This window comes from Ostrinia nubilalis, chromosome 1 (genome assembly GCF_963855985.1).
Source record: "Ostrinia nubilalis chromosome 1, ilOstNubi1.1, whole genome shotgun sequence".
Taxonomy (NCBI): domain Eukaryota; kingdom Metazoa; phylum Arthropoda; class Insecta; order Lepidoptera; family Crambidae; genus Ostrinia; species Ostrinia nubilalis.
This window is the reverse complement of record NC_087088.1, coordinates 18,394,882-18,412,244: the sequence shown is the minus strand read 5'-3', so window position 1 is coordinate 18,412,244 and position 17,363 is coordinate 18,394,882. Positions and strand designations below refer to the sequence as shown.

The window sequence follows — 17,363 nt, the reverse complement described above, 5'->3', positions numbered from 1 at the left end:
TTATTGTAAAATGCTTAAATCTAAAAATTTTCTCAGATAACTATTTGCCCAAGGATCTATGCTATAGGATATAAATGTTTGTTAAATCGTTTTCACAGTATTTTTATAAAAATTTCAGCTTGTAAACTGACGCTAAAGTGGAAATTTACAAAACCTGTGTGGACTTATCTTGATAGAATTCTTAAATACTAAACTAATCGCAATATTTTCTCAATTAACTATTTAGACGACGAAATTGCCTAACTATTTATGCCTATAACATATTTGTAATATTACTGGTTAATGATTGTAACGAGTTGAAAAATTACTGTTTTTGCGCCAATCGGCGTAAACGCTCTTAAGTCCTAAAATATTTCATAACACTTTTCTCTCTCAAATTGGTAATTTTACCGAACCAATTCGCACCTGCCTACGTAATACTTTCCCATACAACATCCTATAACTTTCAAACTATTGCCAAGTTCATAACCCAGTTAGCGTTGTTGTGCCTAAATAACGTGCAAACACTCGAAAGCATCTAACTTTTCTTCATTTAGCACTTGATTTAGTACCATTATTTCTTACCAAGCTCTTAGAGCTAACACCATATTTCATTTTGCCATTGTTCATGAAACAACATACAAGAAACATTTGTAAAATATTTTATAAATACTGCCTTTGATTCCTAAGCCTAATAGAAATGAGTAAAAATACAGTGTTTTTGATTTTGCTAGTGTGTGGTATGGCGTATTGTGATAGTTATATTGGACAGAACGATTTAGAAGCAAGAGGGAAGAAGAAAAAGAAGAAGATCGCTTTATTTGGTAAGTCTTATGAAGTTATTTGTTGTCACTCACATAATAACGAAGTACCTAAATTTAATAAAGACCCTTCCTAGTCCGAGTTCTTTCTAGTGCAAGGTTTTGGTTTCGATTTCGTGTGATGTAATAAGTGTGTATTTTTTACCCAGTTTGATTAAAGGAACGGGTTATAAATCAATGTTACTTATTACCTGAAAAGGAACAAGATTCCGTGCCGTGTGCACTTAAAACTTATTGTACAGATAAAATGTCTATGAGGCTCCTAAAGTCAGACACCGGACTTGTTACCTATTTTAGTTACAATCTACAAGAAAGATAGGTTGACTGGCGGAAAATGCCATATGGTACTAAATCTGTCTTTTGTGTCTTCTTAATTTGCATTTAAATCTTACAAAATTTTGCGTATTCCAAAATAAAAATAAATTATTGTCAAAGCTCGTAGTGGCTAATAATTATACCTACCCGAAATCAATTAAAGATATTAATTCAAACACTTACCGACTTTTCCCCTTGCAGTTTTCATCGCCGATTTGGTGCTGAAGAAGTTCTTCATCCTGAAGCTGGTATACGCGTTCATCTTCTGGGTGGTTCTGCATAAGGCCGGCTACTTCTTGGCCTGGTTTGCCAGCTACCTGAAAGAGAAGAAGCACCATGAGCACCATGACCACCATGAATACCACGGCCATGACCACCATGAATACCACGGCCATGACCACCAATACGACTATCAGCCGGCTTATGGCGCGTACGGGCCTTATAGGAGGAAAAACCATTGACGCATTGAAAATTAAAAAAAAAAAATTGATCTAGGTGGGTATCGAACCCACAGACTTTTACTTGCCGAGTGACATAATCGAGTAAAATGATAACATATTTATTTGTATTGTGAATTTACTGTGTTGAGGCGTTCTGAAATTACGTAGGTGATTGCTACAGTTATTGGCCCTTTAAGAGCGTTGTGTAAGTTAACTTGTGTAAAATGTAACAAAAACTCGACTTTTGTTTACTTTTTATATTTTATTATGAGAAAACAATATTGCTGCTATTTAAGCTAGTACCTATTTGGTGTTATACGATAAGAATTACAATAATAATTTTAAAAATATCAGAGATCACATTAAATTTAGCTATTGGCCCCAAAATCACAGTAATTGGCTCCTAGAAGTACAGTTATTAGCCACCGAAAAAAACCCATAAAAATCACTGAAACTTCACGCTTTGTAATCCTAACTCATTTTGTCTTTCCTTAAGATTAGCTAAGGATTCGTCATCAGTATCACTCTTATCGATTTCTTCATCTATCTCATCATCGTCAGTACATTCAGTAACATTGTAACAATTGTGACAAAGATAACTGTCTCCTTCTTCTTCAGGAATATGCTGTTGCACAAGATTTATGAAAGACACGGTGACATTCAGAGCATACTAAAAGTCTATTTTTTATAAGCTTTTTGCAAATATTACAGATTTGATTGGATACAGATACATTATTCTTACTTTTTTTATTTTAGCAGTTTTCTTTTCTTCAGCTTTCAGTTTTCTGTCCTCTCTTTTATGTTCTCTTTCAATTTTCCGTTACCTTTTTTCTTTCTCGAGGATTTCTTTTTCTTTAGCTTTTTCTTCCAGAATCCTCTGATATTCTGGTTATGGTAACGGTTCATCTCGTCGTTCTCGTTCGTCTACAAGTACCTATCTCATCTTCTTGGGTCCCAGTTTTAGGGTCTTTTGTCTCTCTTTCTTTATCTCTAGTTTGAAGTTCTCCTATTTCACTCAATGTTGATTCTTCCTCCCGACTAAACGATAGAGAATAAAAAAAAATCATTGTTTTGCATTTAAGGTAGGTATTATTTGTTTTATTTTTTTAAACTGATTAAGTGTTTCTGTTCCAACTACTTATACCAACCTTAGTATACTGTGTTACCTACGGCATCTTGTAACAATCTAGGTAAAGTAAATCAATAAAAATAGTTATTGGCCGTGCATAAGTGTCAGTAATTGGCCCCCCGGCTAATTACTGATCCTAATAGGTTAGGACGTTAGTATTTTAATAGCAAATATTTAAGGGTTAAATTAACTTAATCTTGAATAAAAATACAATAAAAGTAAAATTTAATTATTGGCCACCCATGGCCAATAACTGAAATAAATTGAAACGTGGTATAGTTATTGGCCGGTCTAATTTTAAAGTTATTTTATTCCAAAACAAAGTAACTTAATCTATCTACATAAGCTACCATTTATCTCTTTACAAAAAAACAGTAAAATTGCTATAACAAGCAAAAACAATTAAATTACGAACAATATTCATAAATTTTGACAAGCATGCGGCTACTCGGACGACTCGTTGTCGAAAGAAAGCTTCTGCTGTTTAGAGTGCCATCTGTTCTTACTCTGACATACTACATTGGACAGCGTATTGCTCAGAGAAAGTATTTGTGTCTCTTTTCCACTCTTAATAACGTACTTATGCTTGTTTATTTTTATTTTAGCCAAGGTGGCCAATAACTATGTACAGGCCAATTACTATAGCAATCACCTATTTTAATTTTTACAATTGTATACTATAGCAGTTAGTTTATTGTTTATTATGTAGGTGAATCTAAGTTTACGATTAATTAATTAATTTAATAAGCTATTTATTTATTGTTAATAAAATGTTATTACCTAAGTAATTAATTTCGAAACACCAAATATTTCACACTATTCGAATTTTGGTGCTGCCGCCTGCCAAGCGTGGAGATTATGGCAAAACCCTCTACTATAGTGGAGGAGGCTCATAGTCCAGCAGTGGACTGTAAAGGGCTGATGATGATGATGATGATTCGAATTTTAAACTATAGGCCGTGGCCCCTCACTATAGGCCTTATACAGAAGCTCAAAGTTGCACAGCGTGCTATGGAGAGGGCTATGCTCGGTGTTTCTTTACGAGATCGAATCAGAAATGAGGAGATCCGTAAACGAACTAAAGTCGCTGAAATAGCCCGACGGATCAGCAAGCTGAAGTGGCAGTGGGCAGGGCACAAGTACGCAGAACTGACGGCCGATGGGGCAGCAAGGTTTTGGAATGGAGGCCACGTACCGGAAAACGCAGCGTGGGACGTCCACCCACAAGATGGACGGACGACCTGAAACTGCATGTACGACTAGAAATAGGTACCTACCTACTGTTCCAACTCCCACAGTAATAAATAAACCTTGCCAGCCTGGCCCCAAAGCTGCAGAGATTGTACTTAAAATGACTCGAGTTAAAATGCCTGTGCTGAACACCATAAATCAATTTTAAAAACCTATCGCAAAATGTATCAGATACCTACCTGCACAATATCTCTGTAACTTTTGATCATCGCACAAAACCAAATTCAAACACCAACTTGCTATGAATTCAATGCACTATTTTCCTTTTATTCTTACCTTACACAGCATTGTAAATCTCAGGCCTGCCCAGGGCAGCTGTTTAGCAGATAACGTGCACCCGGCTGCGCCTGCGATCGCTTATCAAAAATTTGGCAGCGCCGCATCTCGCGTTTTAAACAGCAACTAAACTAGATTTTACACTACACTCCGTACACACTTTCCACTTTTACAATAAACAATACAATGAGGATCATTTCGATTTTTAGCTGTGAATGCAGATTTATAGGGCTAAGAAATCCTTAATACACAGTCTAAAAATTTTTGTTCTACGACAAAAATTGACGAAGTTATGGCCAAATTACTAAAAAAGTTCACTGACCGCCCGGCGCGGGGACGATGACGTCATTATATCCGATCCGAACGCTGCCAGCGTACTGCGTGGATAGAAAATATATTTTTCTAGCCAAACTATCAGTTTTAGAGAAAAACTTGTAAAGACATTTATTCATCAGAATAAAGTAAGCTATCGACAGGTAATTTTTAAAAATAGAAATTGTGAAAAATATCGCAAAAAATCAATACGCTCATACGATTCAATGGAACGCAGAGACGCGATTGGGGTCTCCGCGGTGGTATATTTGGCGATTTATTCAAATAAAGTGTTCATAAGTGTTGTTAGAGTCATGTCTTCTTCCAAGTAAAATATAAAAATGTATAATTTATTTCCTTCTAACAATAAGGTATAGCTGAGGCAGATACACTCTGCCTAGGCTACAAGACATTGCTATGAAGATCATTTCGATGTACACGCAATACCTACCTGTTATTTAGTTTTTCTGAGTTAAACCTACGTACCTACCTATCTATTCGCCGTTCCCATGGGCGGGCCAGCTGCTGCAGGAAAGGACAGCTGCACCTTCCTGGAAATCTATTTAATCTTAGCCTAGAAGCTGGGTATGACTCCCCCGCCCCCCTCCTTTCCCCAGGTCATAAGCTGGGCATGACTTCCCCCTCGGCCAGAAGTTGGGTATGATTTACCCCCCCAGGCCCGAAACTGGGTATGACTTGACCCCCCCCCCCCAGGCCAGAAACTGGGTATGACTTGCCTCTCCCCCCCTCCCACCAAGGCCAGAAGCTGGGTAAGGCTTGCCCCTCCCTCCAGGCTATAAGCTAGGTATGACTTATCCCCCCCCCCCCCCCCTTTGGGCCAGAAACTGGGTATTAGCATCATATTTTGTATTATTATGTTCAATACAAACAATCATTAAGTTACACTCACCCCAACCGCGTCTCCGCATTCCATCGAATCCTATGAAAATGTGGTTTTTCGACATAGCGATACTTATTTTTCACAATTTTTATTTTTAAAAATTACTGGTCGATGGGTTACTTTATTTTGATGAATAAATGTTATTAAAAGTTTTTTTCTAAAACTGATAGTTTAGCTGGAAAAAAATATTTTCCATCCCAATAGTACGCCGGCTGCGCTCGATTCGGATATAGTGACGTCACGCGGCCCTGCGTACGTTGACTTTTAGCGGCAAAAACGGCCTATGTTTATTACTTAATATCTTCGTAAGTAATGGTCCGATTTGGATAATTCAAAAAGATATATCTTTCTTATGTCTTAAAGATTAACGTAGATACTAGTTTTATTGCATTTTTTACAACAGTACTGATCCTCATTATGCAACACAATTTAAATATTATAACTCAGAGGTGACTGACTGACTGACTGACTGACAGACATAGTGATATATCAACGCACAGCCCAAACCACTGAACGGATCGGGCTGAGGTATGCAGGTAGATGTTATGACGTAGGAACGTAGAAAGAATTTTACGAAACTCCACCCCTAAGGGGGTAAAACGGGATCCACGCGTACGAAGTCGCGGGCGGCCGCTAGTTGCTTATAGGTAAATCACATTACACATGCAATTGGTACACACTAAACTTATTCTCCACTTCAATAAAAAAAATCTACAAATAACGTGCACAGTTGTCTGCGCCGCGATTACGTATGTGGAGGCGGTTGGGTCAATGGGTGTGATTGAAATGAAATCGGTCTACCCTCTTTTTAATTTTTGTTAATCGACGCTGGTACCGCTATACGCCAACTCACTTTTAACTCGATCTTGATCTCGAAGAATTTAAAAGGGTGATTAGTGTTGTAAGTGAAATTATTTATAACGTTATTATATAGAGATATTTTAATAATATTAATTCGGATTGTATTTTTTTTTAGTAATGAGTAGATAGTTTTTGAGGTTCTCACGTAGTTTAAAAATATTAGGTATGGTTTTTGCATTATGCACTAAAACTAAATTCATGATACATAGTGATGTTATAAAACCTTTATGTTTTTATTCATTGCAGCCAAAGAGAAAAACAATTTTACCATTAGTGGTAGACTTCGGATATCATGCAAGTAGACTTAAAATCTAAACTTACATCAAAATTTAAGAGGCCGCGACACCATTTTTGCGGTCTCACTTTGTTCGGGCTATTTACAACTTTCGCACAAAGCTTTAACGTCTGAACAATTTTTTAACGATAGTTGAGTAGTTTTCTCGTGAAAATAAAGGTTTTCGTGCCAAATTAAAGGTCAAACATAATCCGCTTTTAACAAATTTATTTAAACCGTCAGGCTTGAAAGCGATAAGCCGATCGCATTGTTCAAACCATTAATGACTAATAAATAACCAACGAACTTTTAACGTCAACGTAATTTGTGCATTTATGCCGGCGGCAGTGCAGCGGAGCGTGATAAATAATAATTATTGGAAATCATATGACAGACTTTGCGGAGGCACTATCACAGAATGCACTGTGCAGATCTATGGTTAATAGATAAAAGTACCTACCTTTTTACTACGAAGTACGAGTACAGTAAAGGCATTATTGTCTGTATGAAACTGGGATTCTTTTCCACGGAGACATCCCGTTTTTTGCAGGATCCCGTTTAGTAGTATGCACTTTTATCAAAATTTATAAAAGTGAAAGGTCATTGATTGACTGACTGACTCACTCATCACGAAATCTCAGAAACTGCAAGAGCTAGGAGTCTCAAATTTTTCATGGGGTTTCCTTTTAAAACGTAGGTGCTCACTAAGATGTGATTTTGCGAAATTCAACCTTTAATAGGGTAAAACGGGATCCACGCGGACGAAGTCGCGGGCGGCCGCTAGTTATTAATTCATTTACACGAACATCCCGTTTGCAGTGTCCCGCAAAAAATCGATTCGTTCGAATTTGTAATTCGAAATTCAAACACACACTTGTGTGTTCACAGGACAGGACAGTCCAGTTTCGCGGGATTACTGCATTACTGTATCGCACAGTCCTAAGTTGAGAATAGACAAAATTGTGTGATCATTTTGGATACCAGAATGTAGCAATAAGAGCTAAACTGTATGCATCTTTTCTTACGCTGCTGGCACGTTTCACAATCTATAGCATAAATACCTACTATAATGCCATAATATAGCTATTTTTATCTCTCGTTATCGCTAAGCCATAACTCTCACATGAAAAGGAGGTTTAACTCGGGAGTTGATAAGTAAATAAGCTTTAACAAAGACGCGTGTTCATTGTGAAGCTTTATCTATCTACCTAGTACACGGTATGAATGAGAGCTTTTAATCCTTACTACCTATTCTGTATGTTAGTTTTGGATATTAAATTATTAAATAAAAGTTATAATTAATAAAAAAAGTTATAAATAGCAACGAGTGAAAATGTTGAACAATTAGGCTGAGTTGCACTACCTTATTTTAACCATAACCGTTGTTTTTTGTATGGAGTTTGACAGATTTTTGACATTTGTTAAAAGTTGAAGTAAGATAAATTTGAGGTGGTAAGTAAAATTTGACGTTTAAAAATTGAGTGCTCTAAGCCCGCTTTCACTTGCATCAATCCCTAATTTTTAAGTGACCCCTATGAAAACAAAATTCCTGTTATGTGTTACCATAGGGGTCACTTAAAAATTAGGGATTGATGGTGAAAACGGGCATTATACTCATAAACCGTTAGTTCTAGCAATCTCCAAACCATTTCTCGGAATTTGCACATCACTAGGCACCACTGCGCGTCGATCTTTTATTTGTATCGATATAAATCAATCGTTTAATCGGATTACAGGACAATCCATTAACGGCGTCAAACTACCGACAAGTAATCCGGTTTAAATTTCAATTGGCGGGAAGTGAATCGAATTATCAGCACTTCAAGCCCAGTAATTAAATTATCGAGAAGTTCATTGATGTAACTATGTGAATTTACGATTCGATACTTTGTTACAAAAATTGGTGACTACCCTAAAATTGTGAAACAGGGAGGCGTATTTTTGTCTTTGGCAGTTAAACAAGCTCATTCATGTAGTTAATTATCGTGAAGATAAGAGCGAACGTCAACGCACAAGGTTAGGAGGACAGATGACCTTATAAAGATTGCAGGAAGGCGCTGGATGCAAGTCGCTTCCAACCGGCCAATTTGGATATCATTGCGGGATGACCTTTGTTCAGCAGTGGACGTCCTGTGGCTGAAATGCTGATGATGATGAATTTAGTCCAATTGAAAGGCTAATCTATTAATTAATCTATTGTTTTGTAAAAAAACAAACGAATCACAAACTCACAAGTAAAAAGTTTTTAACTCCACAAGGAATTCGTTTTAGTAGGCTGCTGAGCAATTTTCTTTGATGCGAAGGTAATTACTGATAAAATTTCTTTTAACCCTTGACCTACAAATTCTCTATGAAAGTAAATAAATCCCCTAAGTCCACATGAGCTCAAGGGTTAGGGTTTAAGGGAAATTAGGGCTAACTAAAAATCTAATAAACCTTCCCTAGAGACACGATGTGAACAATAACTTGAGGAATATGTGATGAGATTACTGATTTCAAATATTCATACCTACATTTTTGTCCTAGAGTTAGATTCAAATTTCGTACATACATTTTGGTAATTTTTATAGATACTTTAGTGAACGTGATAAAAACAGAGTACTTTCTATTTAAAATAGGATAGAATTTAAATTAATAATGAGAAAGACAGGTTCACAAAAAATGGGATAAGTGAAATGTGGTGGAAAAACTGGCAGGTTGGTTTAGACCAACTAAAGAAAAATCAACTTGGTTTTTCATTTTAAATCCGTAAAGATACTGTACTAGGTCATACGAAAAAAGTATAACCTGAACCGTAAAACCTAAAGGTCCTTTTTATTTCATGAAACGTCGTTCATCCCGTTTCGTTTTACCTTTTAACTGGAAGTCAAACTACAAAACGGGGCCCGTTAAAAGATATGGGGCAAATTTTACGGCTAGAAAGTGGGCCAGTAAAATGTGGGTATAAAAAGAAATAGCAGATGGCCGGCCATACTGACAGTACCTGTACCAGAGTAAATACAAATGAGTAGGTCATCTTCATAGAAACGCCCGAGCGCGGTTTGCATGTGAGCGCGCGCAAACACGTATGCGGCGCGCACGCACACACTGACAAAATTCGGCGCACCTCACCGCTAATCAACGCTAAATTTTGTCAGTGTGTGCGTGCGCGCCGCATACGTATTGGCGCGCTCACATACAAACCGCGCTCGGGCGTTTCTATGAAGATGACCTACTCATTTGTATTTACTCTGTCACAGTGAAATGAAACAGTAGTGCCACTATTGCATGCGGCTTTTTGGAGCTGACTCAAATGCTGCATGAGGGTTTTTGGCCGAAAAATCCACTTTGAAGGTCTCTATTGTTTAATAAAAGTGAGTTCCAAAAATTCGAAGGTAAAACTGTGGTTCACATTCCACTTGGCGTGGAAACTCTGCTTCTTTTTATTGCTGTGCCATAGTACCTACAGTTGAGTGTAGATTTCACTCATGTATATTACAAAACTGTACCTATCTATTGGAACTACGCAAAATGCCACGTTACGTTCTTCTTTCATCTAATTTTTAGATCTAATACGGTTTATATCTTATCTAAAACGCTTCTATTTTGGGCTGACCTCTAGATGTACAAATTAGGTTTGTCTATGTTGGTAACGAAAATACCTGTTTCACTAAATAAATAATGGCATACCAACCAAACAACTCCGTTGAGACCTTAAACTTAATACCTCCTTAACTTCGTTACTCTGTCGAGTAAGTGTCCTAGGTTTACACATAGAGTATTATGCTGACGGTAGTACATCAAGTTTTACACATACATCAAGCGGTTGTAATAGGGGGAAAACCATATTTTGTACCTACGATACTTTAAACTATTATTCAAAGTGACGATAGCTGAACCACAAGTTGAATGTTGAAAGGTGCCCGCCTAACCAACTCATGATTCGAGGAACGCGGTTTCGATCCCCGCCACCGCTGGACTATTGTTGTGAACCCACTCATAACACAAGCATATTTAGCTTAGTACGAGACCTTAACCGTACGGGGTTTAATTTTTTTTTTTGTAATTTTTAGGGTTCCATACCCATAGGGTTCGGGTGAGATACAGTCCAAGAGCTTCCTCGTTGTAGATAAAAAAATAGGTACCCAAAGAATGCTAAGAGAAACCTAGTAGGTTACTTAATAAGAGGTTGGCCAGTTTCTTTAATGTGTTGGCTCTTAATCTTTATCTCATGCATAGATCTCGTTGAGTCCTCATACAACTAAGGATTCCACTTACTTTGTATGATCCTCTTGCGGAATAACAAGAAACATCGGGGCTGAAAGGGCCCATTCAGCGAGTAATTAATTTTCCTTTCAGCTCAAACATTTTATTGAATTCCAGCTGTAAACTTATGATATTTAACGTAAGTACTTGAAATGTTACCAAATGTAGGTGTATCAGATTTGTTTTGAGAGATTGGGCCTAAAAATTCCACTTTTATCCACTTATTTATTTCCATTTTGAGTTTACTTCTCTCACTTTGGTTTTCAATAGATTCAGTTGGAAAATACCCAGTGAGCCAAATTCGTTTGAGGCATTTAACCTTATGTAAAGCAGCTGTCCAATGCACGTTTGAGTGATACGCTACGCAATAACATGTTCAAAGGTTCTCTCAAATAGAAGGTAAGGAGATTAATTAGGTACCCCATAGGCCTAGAATGCGCGCCGCGATAAGCTTTTGTCACGCCATTAATTTATTGATTTTACTTGTTTGTCGTCTAAAATCAACGATAGATTTTATCACGGTGCGCATCCTAGTCCGGCAGTATTGCTAGTATGGATGCGCCATTTTCCCAGGTTCTACTAAATTTTAATTTTGTTGCAAAATTTCATGTATCCTACTAATATTATAAATGCGAAAGTTTGGATATCTAGATGTTTGTTACTCTTTCACGCAAAAACTGCTGAACGGATTTTGTTGAAACTTTACAGTATTATTGTTTGTAACCTAGATTAACATATAGGCTAAAATTTATGCCGATCTGTGACACTAAATTTCACGCGGGTGAAGCCGCGGGCAAAAGCTAGTTGTAACCATAAACCATATACGAATGTGTTAGTGTCGTCATCTGTTCAAGCTATGCTTACATGCATGCTGCTCAGAGCTAGATGAGCGGCTTACGACCCCGTAGCCCGCAGTCGATTATAAGCCGGTTCACGTGGGCCATAAAACTGTGCTGGGGTCTCATAGAACAACAATTTGTAAGAGGGATGGTTACCTAGCTAGAGTTACTTAGCTAAGTGTTCTTCTGATAAATTTCGTTGCGGGTCCAATGACAATGTAACTTTCCCCCGGCATAAACTTGGCTTTCATTGGTTGGGTTTTTATTGGCGGTCAAGCTGTAGATCCTGGACACAGGAGTTGCAGCAGTGGGAACGAGAGGTGGGAATGTGGGAATAGTGCCGTAATCTGCATCAAAGGAAAAAGACACAGTAGGTTTATAGCTCGCTTTTAACATGTCATATAATATTAGTGAGCTTATTCAAATTCTTGCTTCAAGTCTAAGGCTATTTGTAAGGTTTCGATCGCGCTCGTCTGTAAACTGTCAACTTTGTATCAGATATTATGAAGCCGCGTCGAAGCCTGAAGTATAATATCAGCTAAGAACATAACATAATGCCTGCGAGTTTTCCTCGTGTACTTGTTACAAAATGTGTCCCAATTTATGCCTAGTGTCACATCTGGTGCTCCGCTATTGATACGGGACTTAATTTAACGATGATTGCCGGAGCTTTAGAGCGCCGCCGACTTCATAACGAGGTTACGACGTCGATGTGGTGTTAGCCACGAGAGAATTGATGTAATGTGGGAACATACGGGACTGTTCCCACCTGTCGTTTCCAGCTCGTAGTAAACGCAAACGGCTTCATTTATCTCGATGTGACCGGTAAGCAGCAATCTGTTAGTTGTAGGGTTCATGATTTCCCGAAATTTCAATTTCTCGGGTCTCGAGAATTCTCGAGGCTGATTTCTCGGGACGAGAAGTCCCGTTGTTGAGAAATTTGCATTTAAACTCAGTTGTCAGATATCATTATTATGTCAGATTATAACTGTAATGTATTACCTGAAATATATTTTTTATTAAAAAGGCACTTTCGTCGAACTGGCCGTAAATCATTGGATTCAAATATTTTGTGATATTCGCTTGCTCTCACATTCTGGAACACCAACAAAATTTCGCGGCTTGATGGATGAAGTCGAAAAACCCTCAGATCCTGATCAACGGATGTATCGGATCCATACGAAACATGGGGGTATCAATACATTCTTTCTAATATATCTATAAATACATTTTTGAGACATTGTTTGATATCTCACTCCTCTTTGAATCTTTGAAAACGAAGACAGTCAAGGTCTTTTCAACCGACTTCAAAAAAGGAGGAGGTTCTCAATTCGACCCGTATGTTTTTTTTTTTTTTTTTTTTCTATGTTTGTTACGCGATAACTCCGCCAATTATGAACCGATTTGAACAAATCTTTTTTCGGCGTATAGGTAATACCTCAAGGGTGGTCCCATTTAAATTTAATAATAGAAAAAACAACCCCCAAGGGTGGAAAATTGGGGATGAACTTTTTTATACGCAATATCTCCGCCGATTATAAATCAATTTGAACGATTATTTTTTTGTTGAATAGGTATTATCAAAAGGGTGGTTTCATGCGAATTTGAAGAAAATATTTCACCCCCAAGGGTGGAAAATTGGGGATGAACTTTTTTATACGCAATATTTTTAATTTTTAGTTTTTTTTTGTGTTCACGCATTTGAAGTCGGTTTTATTTTTTTTAAAAGTTATTAATTTAATTCACTGAACTAAAATGTGCCAAGTAAGACTTTTTAAAATGTTTAATCTAAGGTCACAGAAAAACAAGATCTCCCTAGCAGAGGTGGATTTTCTGTTAAAGCAGTATTAAACATGTACCTTTGATACCTCTTATCAAAGTTAGCAAGTTAGTTAAGTTTACCCAGACAGTCTTAAAATTCAATATCCCCCAAACGCAAGTCTGCAAGATGTTCCCAGATTTAAAATTACCCTCTGAATCGCGTCTTAAGTAGTCTCGCTGAAGATATCCTACGCTATGAGCTCCTTATTAGATCACCCTGTAAGGCTGCGTACACACTAGAGCTGTGCGAGGAAGAATACGCAGATAGGAATAATTAATTTTTTGGCTTCTACTACGTGTACAACTCTCTACCTACATGCCTATTTTGCAACAAGAATCGAGAGAACAGGAACACTATACGATATTTTTGAGTTTTACCAGTAGCTTTCGCTAGTCATAGTTTCTTGGTACTTATTATTAGTTGGCAAAGTAGGCATGCAGTTGTAGATAAAGTAAAGGGCTTACTAGAACGTGATATTTTGTTTTAACAATGCAAAAGACGTGTGCGAGGAACTGTCACGCCAATCAAGCAAACGAATGTATTAGTTGTGGTGCGAGTGACGAACATTCAATCACCGCTTTCGCTTTTTCATTGTTGCGAACTTCGCGGAATTCGTTACAACTACAACCCGGTCGAGCTAACTGCGCACCTTGCTGGAATACGAGTCTCCTCACATTCATTTGCATCTCGCCCGCGTTCGCGCCTTCCGTACCAGTGTGCTTATAATGAGCAGATTAACTTAATTATAATAATAATAAATAAATTATAAAATATAATAATAATAAATAATAATAATAATAAATAATAAATAATAATGACTGAATAATAAATAATAATGACTGGTGGTCTAATTCACGTATTTTGACAGTCAAGATCTCGCTGACGTTCAGAAGTCGTCCCTTTGAAAAACAATCTAAATCCGTATTCACAAGGGTCATTTTCGATAGAACGCGATTACTCGATAGGATCGCAACTCAGCGATTTGTTGTCATTGAAGTTTTGTTACGTCGTCCCATTGAAAAACAGTTCTAAATCCGTATTCACAAGGGTCATTTTCGATAGAACGCGATTACTCGATAGGATCGCAACTCAGCGATTTGTTGTCATTGAAGTTTTGTTACGTCGTCCCATTGAAAAACAGTTATAAATCCGTATTCACAAGGGTCGTTTTGATAGAACGATTACTCGATAGGATCGCAACTCAGCGATTTGTTGTCGTTGAAGTTTTGTTACGTGAATAAGGCTGCTGGTCGCTTGCCTCACATCGTCTGTTCGGTGGCCCACTCTGGTGGACAAGCAGCCTTACACCGCCGGACGCGCCCGCTCCGTGGAATAGCCAGCTAATATGCTTATTTGAAGACTCTTTAAATTTGCAAATCTTGTTTCTGGGAAGGTCGGTTTGAAATGCTGGGATTACGGTTTGCAGCTCCACGACTTGGTCCAACATCAATCTACTGAAGAAAATTAAACATTCAAGTTATTTTCTGAGGGCACCGATATGCCAACACAAGATTTATCAGATTAATATGAAAAAAAAAATGTTTTTGGGTATTTCAGACACCATGAAAGTAATAATTTGTTTTTGCCAATGTGACAAGAGTTGGGGCAGAAAAGTTCTCAAGTGGCGACCACGGGCTGGAAGACGTAGCTTGGGCAGGCCTCCTACTAGGTGGACCGACGATCTTGTAAAGGTCGCGGGAAGAATCTGGATGCGGGCAGCGCAGGACCGTTTATTGTGAAAAACCGTGGGGGAGGCCTTTGTCCAGCAGTGGACGTCATTTGGCTGAAACGAACGAACGACACCATCAATTGGTGAAAAACTTCGGCACGGTATCTACGAGTACGAGTATAGAAGACAAAATATACAAAATAGTGACAACAATATGTTAGTTTTCGTAATTAATTTTACTAGAAGACAGAAGGCAAAATAAGACCAAAATTATAGTCGGGAGTGACAGGGGGCGAGCATTCACGTTTTAGCACGTGCCCCGAAATAGAAAGTAAAGCTTGGTTTAGTTCTGAGAAACCTTATCGGATCTCTTGGATAAATATTTATCTTGTAATTTTCAAGTTCATGATCAAGATTTTACTTGGAAAAGTTTTAAAATAGACTGCCGCCTGACGTGGTTGTTCGCCTACCTATAAGTGTACCTATACTTACTTGATGCAGCTGCGGGTTTGAATCCTGTTTTAATCAGGTATCCAAAATAATCTATTAAAGTTATTAATTCGTTGGAGACTAGGTATGGCTATTATAGTTGGAACGATATATTAATGCCAGCAGTTAATTTCGGAATGTAGGCATCTCCCATTGTCTTCCATTCCGGCGTGAATAATCTACAGCAGACTGCATCCAATGGCTCCTGCATCTTAAACTGGTTCATCATCCATGTTTATTTATTTATCTGATCACCAACAAGGTTACATTGAAGCTTCACAAAAGTAACTATAAAAATGACACTTGTTAAATACAAACTTAATTAAAGGTTAAAAACTAAAAATATTTAATGTGGTGTACAGAAGTCCCTATGCTTGTTCAAATCGGTGATTTCATGGTTATTTTACAAGAAGTTAAAAAACTCAAAAAAAAAAACGAAAAATTAAAATCTATGTATGTAGTCCCGCTATCTGAGTTGATGCGTTGAATATAGAGGCTTACTTTTTCATAATTTCATTAACTGGCCCTTGACTACCTAAGGATGTAGGTAATACTGTCTCGAAGGTGACACTTATGCCAAGAAAAGAACCAAGCCTTGAGCAAGAAGTGAGTTCCAGTCCCTAGCTGCTCTGATAGACCCAGTAGTCTCAAGACTTTTGAAAAGAACCAGGCTACGAGCTGAAAGCATTCTCCAGTCTTTTTTTTATGCATGACAAGGCAGGTATTTGACCGCAATCGCACCTGGTTAAGTGAGATGCAGTCTAGGATGGTACACATCTGCCCTGCAAGTGCCTATTCACTCTCGTCTTGAAAAGGCCAGTCCCTAGCTGTTCTCACAGACAGAAGTCGCAAGAGTTAACGAATCGTCAGTGTTCGGCCACTCCTTATTCGCCGGCGAACATGTGCTCGGATGGAATCCTTTTCATAACAGAGCCGGAATTCGTTCACGCGAAACATAAAACTCTATAAGCGGGCCTGACGCGTCGACCACACGTCTGTCGTGCGTCGAGAAAGTCCCGAAGTTCCGCTGATTTCTTACTAGGGTGAATTTTTTATTTATTTACCAAATTAGGCACCTACTCAAAGTAGACTGTCAGCTGACAGACTTAATTTATAAAGGCTCAGTTTTTAGAAGTTCCGAATACGAACACCTGGAGATGATAGACAATATGATTAAGTATGAAACTTTCCACATTAATTTTCAAACGTTAAATTTTTAAATCACTATTCCACCTTAATAATATTATCGATTTGATAATATGAATGTTGGTATAATTTTAAATTATAAGATTTGTTATAATACAGCTGTTAAAGTGTTGTTAATTAACTTCTTGCCTCAATAAAATAAACCTTACTGATTTTATACCGATTAAGATAAAGTTCCTCAAAATAGTTCCACTTCAACATGCGTGACGTTATCCTTTTTCCCATGAATTTGATGGTCACACCAGCAGTACCAGAGCCAGGCCTGCGTCGTTCACCTTAAAATTGGTTTCATGGAACGTCGAGTCCCGCGGCGCCTCCGCTTCACTACGCGGCGGTTATGGCATGGAGATTAAACACTATTTGGCAAAGCTATTTTTAGCTCCGAGAAATCAAGTGGCTTATCAACACTGTCTACCTTAAATACGATGGTGTATATTTGTGGAGTATATACTTATTGTGGAATATATTACTATAGTATATACCTGCTAACGCAAATATACTTCCTAACGCAAACAACCTCGCCTAAAACTTTAG

The 17,363-nt window shown here is 37.8% G+C and overlaps 1 protein-coding gene across 1 annotated transcript; it reads left to right on the top strand.

Annotated features, from left to right (window-relative positions):
• The first annotated feature begins 559 nt into the window (after positions 1 to 559).
• LOC135076602 (uncharacterized) lies at positions 560 to 1,576 on the top strand. Its single transcript, XM_063971035.1, has 2 exons — positions 560 to 803; positions 1,317 to 1,576. The coding sequence occupies exons 1-2, from the start codon at positions 680 to 682 to the stop codon at positions 1,574 to 1,576; spliced, it is 384 nt and encodes a 127-aa protein (XP_063827105.1). The 5' UTR covers positions 560 to 679.
• Positions 1,577 to 17,363: the final 15,787 nt, after the last annotated feature.

Coding starts and splice junctions, on each gene's coding strand:
- LOC135076602 (XM_063971035.1), top strand. CDS start 680: ATGAGTAAAAATACAGTGTTTTTGATTTTGCTAGTGTGTGGTATGGCG. Junction 804..1,316: donor GAAGAAGATCGCTTTATTTG/GTAAGTCTTATG, acceptor TTCCCCTTGCAG/TTTTCATCGCCGATTTGGTG.